The 27,493-nt window shown below is 36.7% G+C and overlaps 2 protein-coding genes across 2 annotated transcripts; one reads left to right on the forward strand and one right to left on the reverse strand.

Moving 5' to 3' along the window:
- Positions 1 to 11,610: 11,610 nt before the first annotated feature.
- On the reverse strand, positions 11,611 to 17,264 carry LOC113754211 (putative late blight resistance protein homolog R1A-10). The gene is made up of 2 exons (XM_027298567.1): positions 12,712 to 17,264; positions 11,611 to 12,125 (listed from the first exon to the last, which is right to left on the reverse strand). Exon 1 carries the CDS (start codon positions 17,226 to 17,228, stop codon positions 12,729 to 12,731), a length of 4,500 nt encoding a protein of 1,499 aa, XP_027154368.1. The 5' UTR covers positions 17,229 to 17,264; the 3' UTR covers positions 11,611 to 12,125; positions 12,712 to 12,728.
- A 5,219-nt stretch (positions 17,265 to 22,483) lies between these two features.
- LOC113751653 (eukaryotic translation initiation factor 5A-2-like) lies at positions 22,484 to 23,203 on the forward strand. The gene has a single exon (XM_027295738.1). It carries the CDS (start codon positions 22,494 to 22,496, stop codon positions 22,971 to 22,973), a length of 480 nt encoding a protein of 159 aa, XP_027151539.1. The 5' UTR covers positions 22,484 to 22,493; the 3' UTR covers positions 22,974 to 23,203.
- Positions 23,204 to 27,493: the final 4,290 nt, after the last annotated feature.

The raw sequence follows: 27,493 nt of genomic DNA on the forward strand, positions 1-27,493 counted from the left end.
TCGCGGTGGTAATCAAATGAAGTAAAAATGGCTTCAAAACAATAAAAAGGTCAAGGTACCACTTTATTTAAGAAAAATTAAAAGAAATGTGCAAAACAAAGTTCATTTGATCATAAAATCCCTAAAGTCATGTCTTAAGCGCAATTGAAGCAAAGCATGGTAGTTAATTGAAGCAAACAAGCAATGAAGTTGCACAAATTAAAATTACCAAGGACCAAATTGATGAAATTATTTAATTGATTGGGTCATAGTGAAATGAAGGGAGACTTGGGGGGTCAAAATGCTAAATTCAGAAGTATTTGCATGCATGCATGCGTAGGAAACAAAATTTTCTGCAATGAACATCTTCTTGAAATTAAAACAATCGCTGGCTGCATTTCCATCTCATACACAAATTCTAAGCAGCTTTGACTAATCCTTTCATCTATCCAAACTTTGGATTAAGCAACAAAACAAACAAGTTCCACATCTAACAAGCAAAACATGGAAGGAAATTGTACAAACACTTATGTAACCTTTATGCAAGATGGAAGAAGATTGCTGCAATTTGGAAGCTTTGGCAAAGGGTGGAATCTTTTGGCAACAAAACTAGTTGTGACTTTCATTTCCAAATGCAGATTTCAGACCCAAAGGATAGCTTTGTTCAAAAACAGAAAATGTTAACCAAAATCATAGTGTGGAACTAAACCACAAGGCCCGAAACTTTGACAGCAAATAAGCAAAAACATAACAAAAACTGATGCAAATTTCTTGGAAACTTTCATGCAAAATGATCCAGCTACCTATTGTCTATGTGGCCAGCAAGCATTCAATTCCAACTCAAGTATGTTTAGACCCAAACACCCAAAACCAATCTAAGCATCATAACAACCATTTCAACATTCAAACAAACCAAAACATAGAAGAAAAATCATGCAAAGGCTGGAAAATTCTAGGCAAAAGGTTCGGCAATCCTGACTTGTTCATTTTCAGCAAACATTCGACCATAGCTCAAGTGTTTTTGGACCCAACCATGCAAAACTCAACACTAAACTTTCCATTTTCTTCCCTTCTACATAAGATTAAGTATGCAACTTAAGTGCGAAAACTACAAACCAGTCACGGAGAAGAAAACATCACAGAGAAATGTAGCAGCTTTTTCTACTTGGGCCTAGATATGTTTGGGCATGAGAACTCAACCAAACTTCACTAATTTAACAACCCAATGTCATTATCCTTACCAAAACGCCATCATCTACCCTTCCTCATAACTGGTTTCATTTCTGCAATTTCGCAATGCTTTGAAAAAACTTTTTCTGGTTCCCTAAAACATATCATTCAACCAGCCAACCATTTGCAAATTTGTCACCGTGAGAAAAACCAAAGCAAACAAGTCAAGATTCAATTAAGGCTCATAGCAAAATCATCCAAAATATCAATAACAACCCATGACCTCAATTTGAAGACAACAGCCTCTCGGACACACCAGTGAACATGACAAAACAGAAGTGAAAGCAACGAGGATGACAAACAAGCGTAACTAAGGAGCCTGAATCTAATCGTACTTCATATCTGGTCTTCCTATTTGCAACAAAGTGCAGATTGAACTTAGCAAATCATGGCCATAATCATTTAATAACAGAAACAATACAGCCGGGTCAAAGCTTGCATTTTTATTGCTGGTTTTTATCTAGGACCGAAAATAGAAACATAGACTATGGGAACAAAACAAGTAGCGGAACTCCTGGTTGCGAAAAAAAGGATAAAAGAAGAGGCTACCTTGAGAAATGATTGAGCTTCTCAGTAGACCGACGAAACCTGTTGCAACCTCTTTGCAGGAGACCGCCAGTGAAAGCCCAGAGATCCGGCAACCCTGGTTCTTTTCGCTCCTCTTTGCAGTTTTCCTTTTCTACGCTGCAAGGCTTTGTTGCTCTCACTGTTTTCCCCTCCAAAACTCTTGCCTCTTTCTGTTTAGCCGTCTAAAATCTCTGGTTCTTAGCTCACTCTCTCTGGTCTTTCTTTTCTTTTTCCCTTTTAGCTCTGCCGCCGTTACTCCAGCTCTCTCATCTCTTAACCAGCCGTCAAGTCCTCCCTTCGTTTCTTTCTTTTTGCCGTCCCCTTCTCTACCCTTTCTTATGCAGCCGCCAACCCTCCTTCTCTCTCTATCCTCGATTTGCAGCCGTCACCCCTCTCTGTTTTCTATCTCCCAAAGTGGTTCTCCCCTCCTCTTGCTCTCGGCTCTTTTTCCTTTGCTGTTGATTTTCTTAGCCACCAACCTTCAATCCCTCCTCTCTCCTTTCGGCTGCCCTTCTCTTTCTTTTTATATGGGGGAACCTCAACCCTAAACCCTCAACCATTTCTTCTATATTTGCAGCCAAAGGGCTCACCGAGCCCTCCTTTGCAAGCTGCGAAAAAACGCAGCTTGCATGTCGCGTATCTTCTCTTTTTTTTTTTGAAATTAATTAAAACAAAATTGATAATAAAAATAAATAACAAAAATAATTTAATTAACATTGGATAAAAATAAATGAACTAGAAATAATAAATAGCAAAATCCATTTTCCTTTTTTATTTTCCATCATCATTTTTCCTCTTTCTCTTTTTTCTCAAGAAAACATTGAAATTAAATCACAAACAACCAAATCATATTTTTGAATGCTTTTCTTTCTTCTTTTTTTCTTTTCGAGAAATTTTATGCTAGAAAGTTTAAAATAAAAATAATAAAATAAAACTAAAAACTAAAAAGTGAATAAAACTTAACACGACAAATAAAAACTAAGAATTAAATAGTAAATGAAATCACGCTAAAAATTTGGTGTCTACACCATCCATTTGGGAGAGCAATCTCACTAGCCAAATCCGTGCCTGAGGCCGTCGCAGCTAATGCTTTACACGGACCGACAATCCTAATGCTCTCTGAAGTGCACCCAGTAGTGCATCACACCTCCTCCGCCAACTTCCCAAGCGCACAACCACCCTGCCCTGAGCCTCAACCCACCATTATCTACAACAACCCTCAAATATCCTACAAAGACTGCCTTGAAGCCTCTCTAAACTCTTTGGATTCTCATCTTTCAAAGATTTTCCCCACTCAACCTTTTTATCAGAACTTTCGAGGAGCTGAAGCTTGCAGCTTAAATCTCATCCACCTTTCAGAAGAGCTCAAAACCAGAATTCGTAGTAAATGGAGCCAGGCTGTTATAGTCAAATCTCTGGGAAAGAGTCTAGGTTTCAAATATTTCGGCGCCATGATCAGGAGACTTTGGAATCCCAAAGACAGGATCGACATAGTGGATCTTGGCAGGGACTTCTTTATTGTTAAACTCTCAAGTTCAGAGGATTATAACAAAGCTCTTGTCGGGGGGGCCCTGGTTTATTAACAAGTCTTTTCTTTCGGTCCGTATTTGGCAGCCAAACTTCATTGCAAATCAAAACACTCCTCGACTCTCTGCCATCTGGATTCGTCTACCCCACCTTCCGTTGGAATATTTCGATTCTGAGGTCCTTACCCATATCGGCAATGCTCTAGGACTCCTTATCCAAATTGATGCCAGAACCGCAAATTCCGAACGAGGCAGGTATGCGAGAATCTGTATCCAAATAGACCTCGACAAACCCCTGCAAAAATCCATCAAAATTGATCAACTCCTTCAGCCTCTTCTCTATGAAGGCCTAAATTTCTGCTCTGTTTGCGGTTTATTGGGCCATGATGAGGGCAAATGCATTAGTTTCTCATCAAAAGATGCAGAGCTTTCCCGTTCAAATGCCCTTCCTCCTCCACAACACCACCGCCTCCCACCTAAGCAAAAAATATTTCCTATCTTGGGCCGAAAACCTTCGCAGACAATTTCAAACGGTCAAAAACCAATTTGTTCTTTCAACTCAAATTTCAAATCCACAGGCCCAACTGAAAATGACCTCTCCTCCCCAACTCACTTCTGCCACCGTTCCATCCCAACCTTTACACAAAATTGCCTTTCCTCGATTGCAACACTCGCTGACCCTCTATCTATACTTTCCAATTCTCAAGGAGCCAGCTCAAAGTCAAACTGTCAACCCCAAGTTTCCCCTGCTCCTAAACCATCTCCTCCAGCTTGCATCTTATACCAAAAAAGACAACCTTTGCCTGAGACAAAAAAAGGAACCTTTCCCCCCTCCCTCTCAACCACCTGCAAAATACACAGTATGTCACCTCAAAAATCCTTCTCGGATCCTCTCTCACCTCTACCAAAACAAAACCAAAACTCATATAAAAAACTTTCACCTTCTTCCAACTTTCATCTTTATACAACAAACTCGCCTTGCTCTCAAATCAAACATGACCTTCCCACTGTCTCACCGCCGTCACCAACAAAGGAACAGTGTCTATCCCCTTCATCGAAGAGACCCAATGGATCGTCTCACCTCCACTCTCCCCTCCCATCACGAAACCAGAAGAGGGGAAAGGCTCCCAAATGGGCCACACTATCTCCCAGGGAGACATTGGCTCCCTCGCTATCAACACCGACCCCCCATGCGTCAAGTTTGGCACTCAAGAAATCAACTACTTGGGACAGCACCCACCTCCCAACGACTACAAAGAATGGCAGTCTCAAACCAAAGACCAGAAATTTTGCAGGAGTCGAGCGATCTGGGCTCACCTTTGGGTCACATCCAGATGTGGAGCAGCGACACTAGTGTAGGAATCATTCTCAACTTCAACTTGACCGGCCCAAACCACTCCGAACCAAATCCTACAGAAACTCCGCCAATTTACCACTCTTTTTGGGTAAGAGAAATGCCAGAAATAAATCACAGACCCCTAAGGGATTTGCAGCAAGAGGAAGACGTCCTCTCAATACCACAGGCAGAAAATTACACCCTCTCTATCTCCCATTTAACCTTAAACTTTCCTTCTTTGGAAGCAAAGGTGGCGGTACTCACTCCTATAAGAGAGGTCCAAGGGGCAAGAATCTTTGTTGCATGCCCCACACGCCTAGAGTTTCCTCTGCTAGAACACTTCCACTACAAAATGGAGGTTCAACCAAGGGCAGCCTGCCTGCAAACTTGGACTCCTACATCAGTAGGACCAAGTCAAGACCCAGCTCGGAGGAACAATTCTCTGTCCTCCCCGATTCAACTGCATGACTCTTCTTCTATGAAGATACTAATGTGGAATGTTCGTGGTGCGGGTAGCACCACATTCAGAAATCACCTACTACAGCATATTCATACTCATCAGCCAGGCATTGTCATTTTGGTCGAAACCAAACTGAGTGTAGACAGAGCAATTGCCATGTGTAGCAGCCTGCCCTTCAGCAACTACAAAATCGTAGATGCACAAGGAGGAATATGGCTACTTTGGAATGATGCTCAAGTGAAGCTGGAAAGCATATCAAACGACCTTCAGGTCATTCATGCTACGGCAAAGGTACATCCTTATGATACCCCTTGGCTTATTAGTGCTATTTATGCTAGCCCTTCTCTGAATAATAGAAAAATCCTCTGGGAAAATCTTAAAATCACTTCTGATACTATTAAGCTCCCCTAGATTTGTATTGGCGATTTCAATGACCTGCTTAACCCTTCTGACAAATTTGGTGGGAATCCTTTAATTTAGAGTAGAGTTGCCTTGTTTAAACATTGTTTAGACTATTGTGGACTCATGGACATGAGCTTCTCTGGCCCAAAGTTCACTTGGACTGGGAAGAGAATCAATGGAAAAATCATCCACGAAAGACTTGATAGAGCTTTTTGCAATCACTCGTGGTGCATTCTTTATGATAATGCCAATGTGTTGCACCTCCCTCGCACTAGATCTAATCACTGCCCTATCCTGGTTAACCTCAAACCCCATCACTCTTGCCCCTCTACAAAAATCTTTAGGCTTGAAAGATTCTGGCTTAAACACCCTTCTTTTGTCTCCTTGGTTGATCGAGTTTGGATTGAGCCTAACAAACCTTTCCCTGATACCACTAAACAGTTTTCTGAGTTGGTATCTTCTTGGAGTTCTGAGACCTTTGAGAACATTTTCAAGAAAAAAAAGGAAAATTCTCAACAGGCTAAAGGGTATCCAGTCTTCGCTCCAAAATCATCACTCATCTTTTCTTGACCAATTGGAAATTTCTCTTCAAGTTGAATATAATCATGTTCTGAATCAAGAAAAAGATCTTTGGGCAATGAAATCTAGAATGGATTATCTCTGCTGGGACAATCTCAGTTCCAAATTTCTTCAAACCACTGCTGTGTGTAGGAGAAACAAGAACTAAATCTCTTATCTCAAAGATGAACTTGGTAATTGGGTTACTGACCCTTCTCTTATCAAACACATCTTCAAATCCTACTTTGCCAACCTCTTCACCACAGACTTTACCTCAAACTACCTAGAACCTGAGCCTTTTCCCATACCCTTTGCAAACCAAAATCTTGAGCCCTTCAGATCTCTTGCACTTAAGCCTACTTCTCAAGAAATAAAAAAAGCCTTCTTTGAACTTAAACCTTTCAAATCCCCGGGACCAGATGGGTTGCACCCCTATTTCTTTCAAAAATTTCGGGATAAAACCTCACCTTCCCTCATTAAACTGATCTTTGATTGCTTTGAGCTCAAACCTTTCCCTCTTGGTGTCAATGATACATTTCTCTGTCTTATCCCGAAAGTGGAACACCCAGAAACCCTGAAACATTTTAGACCTATAGGCTTAATCAACTCTGCCTATAAGGTTCTAGCAAAAATCATAGTCAACCATCTAAGACCTATCCTCTCTGATATCATTTCCCCGCTTCAAGCAAGTTTCCTTCCTAATAGAAGCTATTAAGACAATATTCTTCTTGTGCAAGAAGCTCTCTGTAGTATGAAAAAAAAAGTGGAAAAATTGGCTTTTGTGCAATCAAGCTCGACCTTGAGAAGGCCTTTGACAAACTGGAATGGGGTTTTATTAGGGAAGCTCTTTACCATTTCTAGCTTCCTCCTACTTTCATCAATCTTATCTTGCAATGCATCTCTTCTTCTAGGTTGGGCCTAATCATAAATGGCCAAATCACAAATTTTTTTACCCCTTCTAGAGGAATTAGACAGGGAGATCCTATCTCCCCATACCTTTTTATTCTCTGCATGGAGTACCTATCCCAAAAAATAGAACTCCTATGTACAAAAAACCTGTGGAAACCAATTAAATTTGGTAGACAGGGCCCCACCCTCTCCCACTGTTTTTATGCAGATGATGTAATTCTCTTCAGCACTGCTGAATCTTCCTCCATTCAGGCAGTAACAACAGCCTTAAATGATTTTTGCCTCAAATCTGGACTTACCGTCAACTATGAGAAATCAAAAGTCCTCTTCTCCCCCAATACCCCTTCTACCCAAAAAACACTTCTTTCTTAGATGCTCAACATCAACACCATTGAAGACCTTAGTGCTTATTTGGGTATCCCCCTCACCATCTCTAGGCCTTCGGTGAGAACCTTCTCATTTATTCTTGACAAAGTCAAAAATAAACTTCAAGGTTGGAAATCCAAACTCTTGTCCCTAGCAGGCAGGAAAACCATTGCCCAACAATCCATCTCTGCTATCCCAGCTTATTACACTCAATGTCTTCCACTGCCACAAAAAATCTGTCATGAGATTGACAAAGAACAGAGAAGATTCCTCTGGGGTTCCTCAGAAGATAAACAAAAAATTCATTTGGTCAACTGGGAAACTATCACCAAAGACAAGCATCTCGGGGGACTTGGACTCAAACAGACTGCCTTGCTTAACAAGGCTGCAAAAGTCAAACTCTACTGGAATATCACCCAAGAGAGTAACAAACCTTGGGTGAAAGTCCTCAGGCACTGTTATGTGGATAAAATTAATTCCACTAACACCCATATGCTCCATCTCAACAATGTAAATGGCTCCATAAATAAAAAAAAGCCTAAACATTGGGATCAAAACCTTCAACGAAGGTATAATTTGGTCTATCAAAGATGGGCATACAGTCAGATTTTGGGGAGATAAATGGCTCCATTCCAGTTCTATTAGAAGCCAAATCCAAGGGCCTCTAACTGAGGGGGAAGAGGACTTAAGAGTCTGTCAACTCTTTTACCCCCTCACTAGCTGGAACCTAGATAAAATCTCCTTCCAGCTTTCCCTCCAGCTGTTGAAGGAAATCAAGGGTACACCAAGACAAGTACTCCATCCATCTCATGACTTTCTTAGGTGGAATCACTCCAACAATGGGGCTTTCAACTCTAAATCAGCTTATAATTTGTGCAAAAATCCTTCCTCATGTCCTGTAGATAATAGAGCTCCATCCCACTTCCGCTGGATCTGGAAAGTCAATACCTCTTCAAAAGTCAAGCATTTCCTTTGGCTAGCTTCCCAGGACAAACTACCTACAAAAAGCCTTCTTGCCCACCGTACAATTCTATCCGAAGCCTCTTGCCCTTTTTGTGCAGCTCCTTCTGAGAATTCGGACCACGTACTAAGGCTTTGTAACCAAGCAACCTCCTTTTGGCTTAAACTTACCCAAACATCTCAAACCTGCCCCCAAACCAACTCGGATTTTTATTCTTGGATCAATGATGGATGCTCCTCCACCATTCCTTCCCCTTTCAAACTTATTCCCTGGGGAACCATCTTTAGCTTTGGTTGTTGGAGCCTTTGGCAAGCTCGCAATGCTAAGATCTTTCAGAAAAAATTTTCTGATCCTATCAAGTTTTGCCTTCACCATGCCCATGAATTTTACCTTTTAGGACCTGGTTCTCATATCACCAGATCCCCTAGACAGGAAAAATTCATTAGATGGATCCCCCCGACTATAGGTTTTGCCAAACTCAACACTGACGGTTCGGTCTCTGGACCTTCAAACCAGGCAAGAGCTGGTGGCATAATTCGTGACTTGAATGGGTTATGGATTGCAGGTTTTGCAAGAAATTTAGGCTCCTGTTCTGTTCCTTACGCAGAATGCTGGGCTCTTAGAGATGGTTTACAACTTGCAAAAAACCTCAACATCCACTCTCTCGATGTGGAGATAGACTTTTCTAGTATCATCTCCTTGTGTAAGTCAAATAATCTTATCTCTCATGAACTTTCGCCTTTTATTCTTGACTGCAGGGAGCTGTTGACTACATTCTAGCAAACATGTTTCTACCATAACTATCGCGAAGCAAACAAATGTGCAGACATCCTAGCAAACTGGGGAAGAAGCAGCACTCAAGACTTTACTTTTTTTGAATCATGTCCTAATTTTGTCCTTCCCTTACTTTTGCAAGACTTAAAGGGTGTTACCACCCCACGGATGACTGTACTTTAACTTCCTCTTTGTAGACTTGACTTTTACTTTAATGCATCTTTATTTACCAAAAAAAAAAAAAGCAGTTGTATGATGATCACATTTTAGATCAGAATTGGCATCGGTCCTCAATCTGTAAAATCTGAAATTTCTTTGGCTTGTAACACCATACTAGGAAAATTCATGAAGCTAAAATTCACGTATCAAGATGTATTTGACTCTTCTAAGTTTCCAATGCATGGTAATAACTTCAAAGGACAGTTCGCAAAAAATATACAATGTTTTTAGTTTCTACACATATGCTTAGCTACATGATGCCACAATGTAGGAACAATATCTGCGGAGCTTATAAATCAAAGCATGGTTAGGAAGATATCCTCTATCCTTCTGTGAGAGGAAGGAAGAGCAGCAGATCACTTTTGCTACATAGCTAACAACATTTTCTCTGTAATCTCAACCGAAAGTAAGAAAAATATCTTCAGAATTTTTAAGAGACGAAAAAGAGGCACAAATTCTAAAGTTGAAACAAGTACACAGTTCAGGGTGTTAGTGGTTGATTAAAAATAACCTTTGGTTAAATCTATCACCTATTAAACCCATAATACTTTATGGTGATTATTGAGAAATAAATTAATACTAAAATCTTGGATGCGTACCTGAATTCACATTGTCACTTGACTCCTTGGAGTTTGGGGTGACCTTCTAGATTAACACGCATTTTTTGATCCTTTGAGAGTTCATTTGGTTCATGGGATGACACACGATTAGACTAATCATCATATGTCATCCCATGTTTGATTGCATTTTATAATGATGCTATATCCTATCTAACCGAATTAATCCCCTATTCATGGGATAAAGTAATTATACGGGAGAAGTGGTATTAATCATTCCAAAATGACTAATAGATAAGATGATAAAATTTTAGATTAATTTATCCTTATAAAAAATACAAATTTATACTCTTATAATTATATAACCCTATTCCCACATGATAATATAATATGAATGGACTAATTTGCCTCTACTACCAATGTAATAATATTTGGACTAATTTACCCTTATGAATGATTCAAATTCATATTGACTATTATATAATCATACTTTCACATAATAATATGACAAGAAATGGACTAATTAGCCCCCACTAATTATATTAAAATTTTTGACTAATTTGCTCCTATTTATTATTTTAAAAATTTTGATTTACCCCTTTTAATTAATTTAAATAATTTAAGTAATTTGCCATACCAACATCATAATAGAAGAACTATATTGCCCTTGGACTAAATTACCCTTACTAAACTTATTTTCTAAACCAAATTCTATATAAATAACCTTATCAATTGGACTTTGTGAATAAGGATTTCAATAAGCTCAAACCCTATCCAAAGAAAAATCTACTATAGTAGCTTGAGTTCGGCACCCATTATTTAATTGAATTTCAAATTTATGTTCAAAAACTTGGTCAAAATCTATTTTTAAGGGTCTGAATAGGCGAATTTTTATATATCAAAACCCTTGATTTACTTTATAATTCTAAAGTTTCAAACTACTCTGTTTTAATAAAAGTTATAAATATTAAATTTTTTATTAAATTATTTTGTTAAAAAATTAAGTTATTTTATTAATATTTAATAAAAAATTAAGTTATTTTATTAATATTTAATAAAATATTAAATTATTTTATTTAAAAAATCTATAAATTAAGGGGTATTTTGGTCATTAAAATAGTAATCTTACCTCATCCAATCTCCAACCAAACACAGGATAGAATTATTTTTCAACATATCTTATCCATCTCAGAATCAACCAAACACTAGATAATTTGGATAATTTATCCTGAAATGACTCAGCCTAAGATTAATAATCCAAAAATGAGTCATCTCATTTCATCCGATCCGTGAACCAAACGGGCCTGAGAGAGTCCTTTAGTTTCTCTTTAGTATCTTTTTTGCTGATGGAATATCAAGAAAGAACTATTTTGTGATATTAAACAACAAAATAATACGTGTCACCCGAGAACCATAACTCTACTTATAGGTAAAAGTTCAAACTATAATTCATCACTTTAATTGGATTTAATTTTATATAATAGTCTACAATGCAAAATTATTCACATATAAGTCCAATGTTGGATTAAGAATTCAACGCAGGGAAGTAAAGATATATCTCTATCAGCTTCTCTTGGAATCAAGTTATACAGGCATCCTACAATCATCCTACGACAAAGTCATCTCAGTAGTTTAGAACCACAAGACTATAAGAGCAAACGGACATGGCTTCCGTACCTTTTTCCTACTTGTCTTAGTTGACGCACTGTTGTATCAATAAAAAGGTCCTTATATATCATCAGATGATAAAAGCAAAACAGAAACAATTAGCAATGGAAAATACAAGAAATTGTATTTCAGCGAAGGACTAGTTTGCCTCGGACAACATGGTCCAGTTGGCCAACATAGAACCAGATTGTATGCAACATATAGCATGACCAAGGGGCACTTCCTCCCTCCGTAAAATTCTGTCATTCAATTCTCACTCATAAAAATGATAACAAGATCAAAATAATTGCAATATCCATTCTCAGATCGCTAGAGAAACAGAAAGTTAACATAAATCAAGTCATACTAATGAAAGAAGGGAAACTTGAAAGTCTTACAAACATGGGGTTTCAACTTTGGTGGAAGCAATAATAGACAAAATGTCCAAGTTCCAATCACTTGGATTAAATTATCCAATGATTTTTACTTCACAGACATTTGAAGCCACCATTGTCAGAACTCAGATCTCCTAGGAATAAGATTATCCAGATTCCAAACCAACATCTATTGACTGCTGCGACTTTCATTTTCTTCACCTTGGAGAGAGGTCCACTTGCCCTTTCCAGAGGGTAAACTGAAACAAAGAACAGCATGTTACTTCAACCAACCACAGGGATTGAAATTAGGCTTTTGCATTTGCTAGCGAAACTAAAAAAACAGATCCTGATGCAGTTGATATTGTAAGTATTCATACTAATTAGCATATACTAGAAAACTTGTGCCTTTGTCTGCTTATATAGCATTTAGTGCAATTCTTTTCTTCAACTAGACAGCCTGCATAACAACAAAAAATATGATCAACAAATCCTACATGCTGTCCTTAACTAATTATAAGTAACTAAATCCATTCACATTCAACTAAAGAACGCTTTCCTTTAGAAAAGAGGAAATGTGAATTGCACATCATATATCTATCAGAGTAGCGTACGTTTAGGAAAGCAGAACCAGACCTTTAAATACATAGCTCCAATATTCAAATCTATGAAGTAACAACTCATCAGTAAAATGATCATTATTTGAGTGGTGACAAGAAGCAACACCGAGCAGAGGATTTTATAAATTGATAACAGATAAAAGTACATAAAACGTCATGTTAGGTGAACACAGACAAAATCATAATTTACTCAAATGCAAATAGAATAGTAGGCCCAAATTCTAACCAGAAATTATGCAGTGATCAGAAATCCATGTCTGAATGGTCAATGAGGACCTTCAATTCATATCCCATTCCAAGTTGTTCATCTTGAAGTGATTTCACTGACTCTTCAACAGTGTGTGTACACAGTTGCACCTCAATCATTTCCAGAGTACAGCTCTCCGCAAAACCAGAAGGAACCTCCTTAAGCTGCCTGCAACTTCGCAGAATTAGGTGTTGAAGCTGTGGCAGGTGATCACTAGAGGCATTCCATTGAGCAACGTTTAGGCTGTCGAGCTTCAAAAATTTCAGTTTAAGGAACTCTCCTCCTTTCATTTCCCACACTTTCCCCTCAAAGGCTCTTGAAAGTAATTTGAGAACCTCAAGGTTAGGCAATCTCCCAATCTCCGAAATTGAATCCCACGGTAGGCGGAATTTTGACAGTGTCAACTTCTTGAGATTCAATGGGAACTCAAACTTACAAGGAAGAGCAATCCTACCAGAATAGAGTACATTGAGGGACTCGAGCTCTGTCAGAAAGTTCAGCACTGGAAAATGATTGCACTTCCCACTATCATCCCGTAATTCAGAAAATACACAGCTTAGTTTCTGAAGTTTAAGTAATTTCCTCATGATATCCTCTGTACCTTTTCCACAAAGGAGGTATGGGCAGGAAAGACTGACCAGATTAAGTGCTTGAGAAGAAGATGTGCTTTCGCTGTCTTGCAAGGCGATGGCAGCATAATTATTTACATGGACGTGTCTCAACTTTTCCATGCTCCAAAGAGTATAAGGTAGTAGAACTTTACCTTTCAATCCCTTCACGAGCAAGCTTTCAAGAACCCGGAGATTGGATATTGATGCTGGAATAGTGTCTATATCACCACAAAGAGCTAAAAATCTCAAACGGACCAACAATTGTACTTCAGTGGGGAAAGAACTCCCCATATTGATGGATTCCAAATCTAGCACTTTAAGGAGTTTAAAATTGTCAAAAATGAAGGTGATGTCGTAGGGACATCTAGGATACAAATCACTGGTGGCAAAGTACAGTAGAGACTGGACATGTGGCCCAGAAGGCCTTGACATGACAAAATGATTCCTCTTGGAACAAATAGACACCCTACGTTTCTCATATTTTTGGGAAATTGGTGGACAAAAATAATTGGGGTCAACACCGTAGTCTAAATCCATATGAGAAGAAGGAAAAAGCTCATCATACCCATTTTTCCATTGCAAGAAGTTTTCTTCTTCACATTTTTGCAGGCATAAGGTTCGCAACATGTCATGTTCATGACATGTTTTGACACCTCCAAGCGATCGCCTTTTGGAAGCTGTTACTAGGCTTCTTCCAATTAGATCCCTCAAGTATCCCTCTGCAACATCTTCCTTGCTGTCCAGCCCATTATTGGGTATAAATCCTTCAGCTATCCACAACCATGTCAACTTCCTAACTGGAATGTTTTTATCCTCCAAAAATACTCCAGTATATAGAAAGCAAGGCTTCAAATGGTTAGGCAAATATCTGTAGCTTAGCTCTAGTATGTCCATGCACCCCGTCACAGGATCATCCACAATGTGTGAGCAAATGCTTTCTGAAACTTGTTTCCACCAGTCTGGTATCATGTCTGTCCTTTCAAGGAGACCAGATATTGCAACAACTGCAAGAGGAAGTCCTCTACAGCTTTCTGCAATTTTCTTTCCGACTATCACTAATTCATTGGGGCACTTTTTCGTGTAAAACAACTTCTTTTGCAACAGCGTCCAGCTTTCATCATCAGACAGTAGCCGAAGGGGGTGAGGAGTACTATCCGCTTTCAATTTTACCGCCACATCAAAGTGCCGACTCGTGATCAGTATTCTGCTTCCATTGTTGTCATTTGGAAATGATCGTTGGAAATCGTACCATGCCTCAGTGCTCCAAATATCGTCCATAACAATGAGGTACCTTTTCCCCTTTAGGCATTGGTACAACTTCATCTCTAAATCTTCATCACTCATTTCAAGGATATCATCCTTAAGTTCCACAATTTCACCTAAAATCTGAAGAAGCAATTCTCTTCTTCGATATGTGTGGGAGACATAACACCATGCACGAGCGTGGAACTGATAGGTAACTGAAGGATCATTATACGCCTTCAAGGCTAAAGTTGTCTTGCCGAGTCCAGGCATGCCAACAATTGAAACAACATCTAGCTGTGGTAATCCAGCTGTAAGCCTATCAATGATCAATTTTTTTTCATCGGTGAGATCAATCACAACTTCATCAATCATGGGAATCTTCGCTGGTGATACCATATTCATTGAAGAGGTGGGAACATCATGGATGCTGATGGTATGTTCATTCGTACAGATTTCTGTGGCCTGAACCTTAAAAAGGTTGAGATCTTCCAGGAGATCAGAAAGCCATAATGGATGATACCATCGCAAACAATTGCCAACCACAAACGTTTCAATGAGATATTCTGCCTCAAGTGATACTTGGATAATGGACGAAACAAAACTTTTCAAATCCGGACGGTCATTATACTGCTCTTTAATATCACTGAGGAAGGATCTCAAGAACTCTAAGTCTCTGTGAACAGCATGAACTTGATGCCTCAAGGAAACAAGAAATCCCGCTTCAGAGTTTAGCAGCTCGCTGAGATCTCCTAAAAGACAATCAATGAAGCCAAATCCTTCTGTCTTAGGGAAATGGGATTTTGATGACCTTCGAACAGGCATATAAATCTCTTTGATCTTTGCATTAACAAGGTCCATCTTTCTTACTAACTTAGGAAGCACATGACTGAAATTCCCCACCGCATGTTCTGCAATATCATTTTTGAGAAGAGAGTAATAAAAAAGAGAAGCAACCCTTGCTACTGACTCTGCATCTGTTAAGATTAGTTTCTCATCATCCTCCAGCGGACCCATCAAATAAGTTCTAAGGACTATCAGCCCCAGATCGAGGCTTTCCATTTGGTTCTTCACATTGACTGTGAGATTTGGATGTCCATCAAGAAGCTCTTCCAAACGTAGTCGGCCATTGATTATGAGATCTGGGTTTCCATCGAGAAGCTCTTCCAAAAGTATCTCAGTCTTCAAAAGTTGAATCTTGCAGTGCAACATAGTTAGCTCATGTTTGAACTTGTCTTCAGTGACTGACTTGGCATGGAACGATTGATAAACAGAGCCAGCCTTCCCAGCCACAGGTTTGATATGCAACCAGATCAGCTTAGGAGCTTTGCTTTTCCATTTGGATGCATATCTTTGATAACTTTCCAAATAGAAGAGTCCCTCATGGAAAGAATCAATACGATTCTCAAGGAGCTCCAAACTGATCCTTTTCTTTAGTAGCTCATCCAGGAATACTTCCACTCTGAGAAGCTCAATCTTTTCAAGCAACCTAAAAAATGCAGATACATTTGTGCTAAATATGTATCCTGTTGACTCTCCTATCTCATTAAACAAGTCACCAAAATATCCAAGCCTGGAAATCGCTGCTGTGATGTCCATTATAAGCAGCTTTAGATCAAATTTCTCTGGTTCTCCAACTTCAAGGACGAACATTATCAGGTGTTCAAGCCCTTTGAAGAAGGTTTCAAGTTGAGGATCCTTCTCAGGAAAGAGAAAATCGACAAATGTTTCAACTGGAGTAGGGATTGATGTCCAGGTTTTCACCAAGGAATAAGGCCTGAGTAATTTCAGAAACAGCTGTACAACTTCTGTAGTATCCAGCTTGAATGCCTTCAGCAGATCATGAAGCATAATCGACAGCTCCTCGATCTTGTCTTCTTCCATTTGGTCAATCCAGCACAAGCAACAAAAATGTGCAGTGCGGACCAGTAAAGCTCCAAAATGAGTCAAGAAATCTCTGTCTAGATCAAGAGAAAATCTTACCATAGTGCTGATGAAGCTTTGGAGACGTTTAAGCATCTTGGACATGGTTTCGACTTTTAGGTGCATATATTCTAGCATCTTGCCTTTCCCACAATAAAGCACCAGGACAACCTGCTGTAGATTTTGGCAGAAGAGACTGCAGACACCAGAACGGCTTAGGGGATGGTGCGATTGAAATGAATGGTTGGATGCAATGCGTTCATAAGCTGCCTTCATCTGAGGCCTGAAAAGCATAAGCTTTTGTTGCAACTCAGACATTGCAACTCCATAATCACCCCTTGTAAGACCTTTGTGAACCATGGACTCGTATTTCTCAGGATCAGCTCCAAAATCGCTGCTTATTTTACCGACACCTTCTTTCTTGGAAGCAACTCGAAAATCATTAGTTGCCTCTTTCAAAGCAGCATCAAGGTCCCGGTCCATCGACCCCAACTCCCGACCAACACCAAACTTCATGTCAGCGTCACTCAAATATGCGACGTAGATCAGAAGCATTCTCCAGAGTCTCACTTCCGCTATGAGGATCCCAATTTGATGATTATCATCCGGCTGACCTGACAATAACAGCCTTTTCCGGATATCCAGCTCGGCCAAGAGAGAATCAACAACACCAGTGCAAGTTGGATTCTCGCTCTTAATAAGTTTTCCAAAAGATTCCATGGGAAGTTGCTGAAACGAGCTCTAAGAGCCAGCTGCCAAAAACTAGTACTGGCAAGAAAGAGGGAGGAGAATTGAGAAGAAATGGGATGGTTGAATGAGTTATAGATTGAGATAGAGGGCACAACAGAGAAAGACGTGACATTATTTGTGATCGTAGAATTATCTAGAAAAGATGGTTGTTGTTTCAAAATATCTAAGATAAACATTGTAAAAAGCCAGTAATAACTCGCCTAGATTACTAGCGGATGCTAGGGTGAATAGTTGAAGTTATAAATGAATCTATAATCCGTCAGTAGGAAAGCAAGCAAAAATCAAGAGTGCAGTAGCATACTACACTCCCAAGTAGGGGTGGCAATTTTTGACACGACCTGAAAACACGACACGAATCTAACACGAAATTAATGGGTTTGGGTTGAGGTTTCGGGAATTCGGGTTAGAATCGGGTTGGACCCGATGAATTCGAAAAGAAAACAGGTCGATTTCGGGTTAACCCGTGATGACCTGATATGATCCGATATGACCCGTTTACGAATTAAAAAATAATTTAATAAACATAAAAATAATTCTATCTAACTAAACTAAGTTATTCTTTTTTTCAAAGGCATTAATTACTTAATCCTAAATGAATTTATTTAATTTGTGTGAAGTTGAAATTATTATATTTGGACAAATAATATATTATATTATTTTTTACTTTTATACTGTTTTAATTTATTTTATATTTTGTTTGGGATAAAACACTTTTATGGTGTTTAATTTATTTTAGATTTGGTTTGGAATTATTTATTTAAATTTTTATTACTTGATTATGTAATTAGTTTTGTGAGAAATTGATTTTTTTAGTTTCGGGTCATTTTGGGTTGACCCGTCAACCTGAAATTTTCGGATTCGGGTCAGCATACCTGACCTGTCACGGGTTGGTGGGTCGGATTCGGGTCAACAGATTTTCTGACGGGTTGACCCGAACCCAACCCGCCAACCTGATTTGGACCCGGATTGCCACCCCTACTCCCAAGTCCTCCAGTACGTGTCTTCCCCGTTGTAATCAGAAGTCTATCTTCAACAAAATTAACTTGTTTACCAAATCCTTTAGCACATTTAATCCAACTAGCAAATACTGCACGTGACTATAATAATTCAAATATATTTTGATAGCTACTAAAATTTTTTGTGAAGTTTTGAGTACCTACCTTATAATATAATCATGTGAATATAATAATCCAAATATAATACTTTTGTAGCTATTTAAATTTGTTGTAAAGTTTTGACTATCTACCTCATAGTATAATTATGCATGCTTTTCAATTTCTTTAACCAGTTTTGGTTGTAAATATTATTCAAATTTGAACTCTTTGACCTAAAGCTATTAGAACCTTTTTTGAGCTTTTATTGATTAAATTTGGGTTGAACTTTATAACAATTGTTAATATTATCATGTTTTACCAAAGGTGTTGTGATTCCCCTTAAATTATAAAATTGTACCTTTTGTACAGTTCAAAATAATGTTGTTGAGAAGGAAATATATATACATATATATATACATGCATATACCAAGTATGCATATGAGAAGCAAATCTAATTTGCAAGTGCTACTAAAATTTTAAAATGGGCATTAGAATACAACATAAATTGATTTGTTTGATCTTGATCATTCTAATTATTGAATTATGCATCTACTTTCCTCCCCCATGTGTTCGCAAGCTCATTTATCAGTTGGTGTTCAATATGTCTTTTTCCAATTGAAAATAAAATCTATGATGGACTTTCTAGTAAAATTATCAGAATTTAATAATTAAAAAACTAAGATTTTGTTAAATTATTAAACACTTCCTAAATATTATTTGCAACATCAATGTTTATGAATACTGATTATTTAATTGTAGAATTAGAATCGGTTGATTATTCAAGAATAAAGTGCTTGAATGGCATTTCTTTTTTATTTAGATTCAAGTTTTCTACAATTTTCGTCTCACATAAAACCTAATTCTTTGTAGGGAAGACAATTATTATTTATCATATTATATGAATTCAATGAATTAGCTTTTTTACGAAGTTCTTTTGTAAGAAGTGAGTTGAGCTATTTTTTTAATCTTTTGACACCATTTTGAAAATTGTTTACATACATAGTGTTTGTATGTGAACTCTTTGTAATTATTTAATTCACAAGGGAATTTTTAATCCATCATATTTAATTATTTTTGTTTGAATGTTCGTTGTCATCAATTAAGATTTCATTGACAGATGTAGTTGGATATTCTCTTTTTCATTTTTCTTCTACTATTTTTATAATTTTGTTTGGAGACAATGCAACATAAAGCACAAACAACAATTATTCCTTTTTCCTACTAATTTGATAAATGTCATGTTTCATATGGATGCATTTAAATTAATCCATGGATTTTTCTCCCTTTTGTCTAAGACAAAAAGCTCTAATTACAATATCAAAATCAGTTTAGTTGATCATAGGTAAAATATAAGAAAATCTTTTGTTGTTTGCTTGGATTTGGGTGACATGAACTGTCATTTCGGTTAAAACTAAATTGTTTGCATGTTTGTTAGTTGCATGAATGTTTAACTGCTCTCTTTTATGTCTTGTTAGTCATTTTACCTTTCAATTTTTATATGAATTTGAATGAGATAAAGTGAAGTGTAACATCATTTATTGAATTTGGACTATTTGCATTTTATCTAAGTGCTTTTGTTGTTAATAAAGAACGTAATGATTCACAATGCTCAACCATTTTAGATAGGTTATTTATTGTCAGTTAAAATTCATTTGTTTGAAATAGTTGGGGTTTTCTATTTTGCTTTTGGTTTTTTTTTTATTTTTTCATATTGGTAAAAGTACATAATTGTGAAATTTGCTCTTACTATTTTTATGAAGATATGCAAATAAATAAGGGATCTTTTCTCCTTGTGTGTTCTCTTTTTTTTTCTAGAGAATATCTATATTTTGATATTGATAATAATGGCTGATGAGAAAATTTTCATACTTCGATTAAGAAATTTTGATACATATAATAATTGGAGACAAAGTCCAAGAATAGGTAAATAGTTTTTAATGGACAATTTTTAATTGTAATTACTAATATTATTGAGATGTAATCAATTGGATTGCTTTATTTCTTTTAATTGGTGGCACATTGAAATGCTATAATTCTAATTAAAATACATGAGCATAATTTAGAAATAATAAAAACTAAAATAAAAAAGTGCTTACACTTTTTAATGCCAAGATTCATACTTTTTATATAATAATGATATAAACTTATATTTACACCCTTGTACCCCAACAAAAGAAAAGCCAACTTAACCGCTAGAGCTAGACAATGTAGACAAAACTTGCTGTGGGAGTTTCAAGTTGAAAAGAACATAGGAGACTTGGGAAGAAAATGGAAGATATTTCTGACTTAGGCAGAAGAAAATGTGCTGGGAAAGGAGGTTTCGAAGATTGTGAAGATTGCAGAGTGATTTCCCATACTTCTAAGAAGCGAAATATGTAATCGAATGCGAGAGACGGAGGACTAGAAAATAGAAAATAATGATATTAACAAAAAAAAAATCAACAACAACAATAACTTGTGGTTTAAACACACCCTAAGTGTGTGTAAATAAAAGAACATTACAGCAAAAAATTATGGAAGTCATTCAAAGTTAATGGAGGTCTTATCATATTGATAAAAAGAAAACTTTGTAAGGAAAAAAAAAAGATGGAAGTTATTAAAAAAATATTTTTAGGCGCTACATGCATATATGGTATAGATAGATAGCAACAATCATAATAAGGAATAACGAAAACAGTAAATTTTAGTAAAATTAACAGATTGTTTATTGAATTAATATGGTAATAGTAAGTAGCATGTCTGAAGATTTATTTTTTTTAACCAAAAAAAATTGATAGCCAGCCAAATTTGCGCCTTTGATGTATGTAAATTTATACACCCGAAGTGAGAAACAGCCAGATTCTTCATGCTTTCCCATAAACCAATCCGCATGCTGCACTTTTTACTGATTAGATCATATTATAGAGGGAAGAAAATGTATTTTATTAGAGAAGTCAGAATTGCAAAGTTGGCCTACGATTTAATATTTTTGGTTTGAAGAAAAGACAAGGATACACACACACACACATCCACAAAAGAGCCAGGAGAGGCCAATGGTTGCAGCTGATCAGAGATCCAAAGCGACATAAGATAAGGGGGGTGGAGAGGGAATTGGATAATATCTACAGCCAGCCATCATTTATGTTCATCAAAAGAGCATTTAAGACAGACTATCATCTGCTTGATTGAACTCTCGGGGGCAGAATTCCAGATCTGTTCCATTAGCTTTTGGCAATCCTCTATCAGGGGATCCATGTTCAGCTGCCTTGCTTGTTGATGCTTGGCTAAGCTGCCCACAGCACATTTAGCATCAGAGTAAATTAGTGAACAGGAGATTTTATTGGCAATAGCAATCGATAAACCAAGTCTCAAAGCACATAGCTCAGCACAAAGAGGGACTTCGAAATAGCCCTTCGGCGCCAGCCACCTTGTTAATAACAATAGCACCATCAACATGCAGAATGACGTTTGCCTACGATTTAATTATGATAAAATTCTTTAATTTTGGTCGGGTTAAATCCACACATCTACAATTGAAATCCTCACCCCTAGAACCAAAACGACAAAAAAACTTATAGCATTTATGGTATTTTGTAGAAACTTTCTCAATGCCAAAAATCAGTTTTTCTGCTGTGAAAATTGATGGTGCTAATTGGATTTATATTTTACATCATTATGAATTTTTTCAAATTCATTCACTTTGATGGCATTTATTTTTTCCTCTTGTTTGGTAGGGAGAATATTTTTACCTCTTCTTATTATGTAAGGGAAGATGAGATTTTTTTTTCTCTCTCTTATCTAAATTGTGTTGGGAAAATTGTTTTACTTTTGTCGTATATTGCACTTAAAAGTTGATTAAAGTATATACTTAAAAAGCACTGGCTGCTGATAATTAGGATGATAGTATCAAAGAGCTTCAATTAATTAAATTTTGTTATTATCTTTCCAAACAACTATTCTTTTATGAAATGCAAGTTTTTGTATAGAAAATAAAAAAAAAAAGTTTCTATCATACCCTCACAAATGCTATGGGCTATATTATAACCTTAATGCTAAGTGTGTGGATTTAAATTGAGAGGGTGTGGATTTAACTCTACCCTAAATTGAACAACCTTATGAAACGCTCTGAATTTGGCATTTTAGCTGAGCGAAGGAGAAGAAGATGTCGGACAACGAGCATCATTTCGAATCCAAGGCCGACGCCGGAGCTTCGAAGACTTACCCTCAGCAGGCCGGTACTATCCGGAAGAACGGTTACATCGTCATCAAAAACCGCCCTTGCAAGGTTGTTGAAGTTTCCACTTCCAAGACTGGCAAGCACGGCCATGCTAAATGCCACTTTGTGGGCATTGATATCTTTTACGGAAAGAAGCTTGAAGATATTGTTCCTTCTTCCCACAACTGTGATGTGCCCCATGTCAATCGTACCGACTACCAGCTCATTGATATTTCTGAGGATGGATTTGTCAGCTTGCTCACTGAGAATGGAAACACTAAGGATGACCTGAGGCTTCCAACCGATGAAAATCTGCTTACACAGATCAAGGATGGATTCTCTGAGGGAAAGGACTTGGTTGTGTCAGTGATGTGTGCCATGGGAGAGGAGCAGATCTGTGCCCTGAAGGATATTGGCCCCAAGTAGCTGTTTGTCAAAGGAGTTGCTTGAGGCTTTTATATCTTATATAGGGAAAGGACATGATATTGACTTAGTGCGAAGGGAGGATCATGAATTACCGTACCTTTTCATCGTTAAATCATTTTATACTAGATTCTTGATAATATGTGGCCTCAGGGTTTTTAAGAGATCACTTTGATGTTGAGGTGTTCTGAGTTCTTGTTTCTGTTTGATTACTGTCTGAACCCGTTCTGTTATTCTGTGTGGGCCATAATTAATCTGGCAAGGAAGTGTATACACTTGTAGCACCTTCAACTGTTGTGAAGTTGCGAAATTTAGTTTCACAAGTGAATGAATTGATTCTCCTAGTTACTTCTTGGTGTTAAAAAAAAAAAAAAAAAAAAAAAGAACAACCTTATGAAACTTTTTACATATGGTCTTTTCATGTCTAATTGCTTTTAATTTCTTGTGTATTTGTGAAAAAATTTTAAAGGTTCCATCACCTAATACCCACATGACTCTTGCACATTTCTTAAGGTATTAATATCCTTTTTTTTAAAAAAGATTTTTTTAAAAATTTTTTGGTCTAAGGAAGACTCCCAACCTTATTACAAGACAAAGGGAGAAAGGAAAGGATTTGAGAGTTGTACTTAGGAACCCATAAATTTACCGATTAATGTTCCTACCAGTTTTTAGTGTATTAACTTGTTAAACTAAACTAAATGAAGAAAAAATGTGTAGGAATGCTTGGTTACATTTGGAATAGCCTAATATAGTAATCAACTTCAAAACTAATACCTAGAAAAGTCTCATATTTTAACCTTCTAAAAATACTTTATAAGGCTTCCAGGTTTCTTTTATCAACTATCATTTGCATGGCTTTAAACACTTTGTACTCAAGATGCTCCTTTTTATTATATACAATAAAAGAAAACTTAATCCAAAGTTAATTAATTTTTATTTCATCGGGCAGTTTTAGGCCACTAAATTATTAAGAGTCCATGTTTCGGTTGTTTATGTAATCATGACTAATTGAAATTAAGAATGTATTGCTTGAGGTCTTTTTGCTTGCAAAACAACTTCTTCTTCCTTCTTGGGAAGTGTAATAGTATTTTTTTTCTTGTTTGTTTGAATAAATTTCTCTTGTAAGTTTTGATAATAAATATTTTTTCTTTTAAGATTTTCTAATAAAAGTTTCTTCTCTCCTAAATTTTATAGTCAAAGTTTTCTCCTCTAGGATTTTCCTTTGAGAGTTTTTCTTTATTGTGTCCATTGCTCAAATCCAAACTAAAAAATTACGCCTCACGTGAATTTTGATTTGGAAAAATCATTCTCTATGGTTCAGAGTTTTTTTTTTAAAAAAATTTCATCTAACCATTTTTGTTCTTGAGGATTCTTTGTGCTTACTAGTCCACACAATCCTTTCGTTATATTTACAACAAATTTGTTTGACGGTTTAGTATGCCTCTGTTGTGGAACGAGTTGCCCCTGAGTTCAGGGATCCCTCATCCCTATTGAAATAAGTTATTTAGAATTCAAATTTAGGTTATTTTCATGGTTCTATTGTTGTTTCCTATTTTTCATTGTATTTTCTTACGAATTAGTATTAGTTTGTTTCCCATTCTAATTAGGTATTTAGGAGCTTTCTTAGTTCAAAAGCTACCTTATCTAGGTTTCCTATCCCTATTATGACTTTACTAGAAGTAGCTCTATAAATAGGCATATCTAGGATGTTTGTAATTATTCTTCCTTCATCAACTATTAATTAATGAATTCCTAATTGGTCTTTCCAATTTTTGATAGTTTTTTCTCATTATTGTTGAATCTTTGTTTCGTGTTTTGGGATTAGAACATGATTCATTCCCTTTGTTCTTTCTATATATGGATTTCATTTGTGAAACAATTCCTTAAACATGGTTCCGCATCATGTGGTATCAGAGCAAGATTCGCTTGTGATGAATCCTGATTCATTCCATAGTAGTTTGGATCGTTTCGAGACTACCTTAAATCATGGTGAAGCACGAATAGACCGAATGGAACGTCTTCTTCATGAGCCATACGTAGAGTTTGAAGCAAACAATTACTCCAAGAGACCTGTACATCACTGTCGTCCGGTTGGGAGAATTGCTCTTGATGAGCCTAGTATTCGTGCAATCTGATTGAGTTCTCATAGTTATCAAATCTATGAAGATCGCGTTTGCGGGATCACTCATTGTCAGCATTTGATCTGTGAAACTATAACACCAATAATTGTAGGAAAATCTAAACCAATCATCCAGCAGTCCATGTATATGGCTCCCAATCTTTCACCAAAGGAAGAAGAGACCCAGAGAAATCAATTATTCTGAACCAGATGTAGGAATTCTATTAATGACTTCTATTTGATAATTGATGTTGGTAGTTTTTCAAATATGGTTTCTAAGGAATTGGTTGATAAATTAAAATTGTCTATTAAAGAGCATCCAAAACCTTATAGGTTGGTTGGATAAAAGGGGTTGAATTTGTTGAGGTAAATTTAAGATGTCGTGTTTCATTTTCAATTAATAAATATATTGATGAAATTCTACGTGATGTTGTGGATATAGACACTTGTCACATATTGCTGGTAGACCATGGCAGTATGATGTAGATGCAACACACAGTGAATGTGACAATATATATATAGTGAATGCAACAACACATAGTGAATGTGACCATGGCGTTATTTCTATGCCGTTGATGCTGAGTTTGCAGCCTAAGTCCCCTCATCAGTTCAAAATAAATTGCTCAATAATGTGCATGAAAATTGTGAAGTAACTACAGGTATAAAGGGAGTTGATAGTGCCACGTCTTGGCAAAGGTTCCTGATTGAAGAACCCCAAGTAAAGACAACTGAGATTTTGGAAGTCGAAAATAATTTAGCTCTTCGACAACAGATGCAAGCGTTCATGATTCTTCAACCATGAAGGCCAATGACTTAAAAGAGCTATTACCTAAATTTGCTTAGCCAGTTGCTGTCCTGGATCTTGAGAATTTTACTTTTGGTAAGGAAATTATTTTTGACAAATTTTCTCCAATTGAAGAATATTTTCCTGTGAAGACCTAGATATTTGAGTTCCTTAATTATCAATCGGGAAAATATCATAAAATTTGTATGAACAATGAAAGCTGGTGAAATTATAGGAGTTGATCTTTCCATACGGTTCCTAGGATCGCATGGAGTTTCTTATAAGCATGAATGGGTGCTTAGATTCCATCACAAGTATCATCCTTACAAGATTTGTAGGAGAGTGATTGCTGTAGTTTCTCATAGATTGTGTGTCAAGCTCCCTCGTGGAACTCGAGGGTGAGTTCTTTTCAAGCGAGGGAGTTTGATGTAGAACGAGTTGCCCCTGTACTCAGGGACTGTTTGTCCCCATCAAAATAAATTATTTAAAATTCAAATTTATGTTATTTTCATGGTTTTATTGTTTCCTATTTTTCGATGTATTTTCCTAGAGTTTAGTATTAGTTCGTTTCATGCTCTAATTAGGTATTTTGGAGCTTTCCTAGTTCAGAAGTTACCTTATTTTATAAGTTTCCTATTCCTATTATGTCTTTACTATAAGTAGCTCTATAAATAGGCATATCTAGAATCTTTGTAATTATTCTTCCTCCATCAACCGTTTCTGAAATTCCTAATTGGTTATTCCAATTGTTGAGAATTTTCTCTCTTTATTCTCGAATATTTGATTCATATTTAGGGGTTAGAATGTAATTCTTTTCCTTTGTTCTTTCTATAGATTTCGTTGGTGAAACAAATCCTTATTATACACTTCTGCTACCGCATCAGCCTTTGCTGGTAAGAGTCTAGAGACTATTCTTTAGTGCTCTTTTTATCTTTTTTGTTTTTACTTGAGTAAATATTGGGTTTATGACAAACAGTTTTTATAGGTGGGGAGGCAATTTACACACATAAGAATATGTGTGGGAGAAGAGGAAAAATACCAATAATAAGTTATTAATCACATCATAAGAACAAAACTCTCAATCCTTCACTCTTCTCAACTAAACACAATAATATGACTCTTTATTTATAAACTAGATGACTTGATAAACAAGTCTTTCACCACAAGAAATTCCCTAATAAGATACTAATTCCTAAACAATAAAACTAACATAACTTGACTCCAATAGAATTACTAAAACCCTAATTTAACTAAAACACTACTAAATAATAATATGAAAATTTTTAATTTTGAGTCTTGATTTAATATGCCAACATTGCCTCCCTCAAATCAAACTCTCTCTTAGATCTGGTTCACCACCATCACAATCAATAATCTCCTTTGATTTTTGCTGCTGCAATATTCCATGTACCTGGACAAATTTATCTCATTGCTCAACTTATTTTTCACTTGTGAAAATAATCCATGCTTCTAGATAGACTGTTTTCGTTGCCCAATTTGATGTCAACTTATTGACAATTCATTTTATGATTTTAATAATCATAATTCAACTAACATGTTTCTTCTCCGATCTCTGTTTTCACAACCACAACCAATTTGACAATTTTTCCGAACCAGTAC

This window comes from Coffea eugenioides, chromosome 11 (genome assembly GCF_003713205.1).
Source record: "Coffea eugenioides isolate CCC68of chromosome 11, Ceug_1.0, whole genome shotgun sequence".
NCBI classification, from domain to species: Eukaryota; Viridiplantae; Streptophyta; class Magnoliopsida; order Gentianales; family Rubiaceae; genus Coffea; species Coffea eugenioides.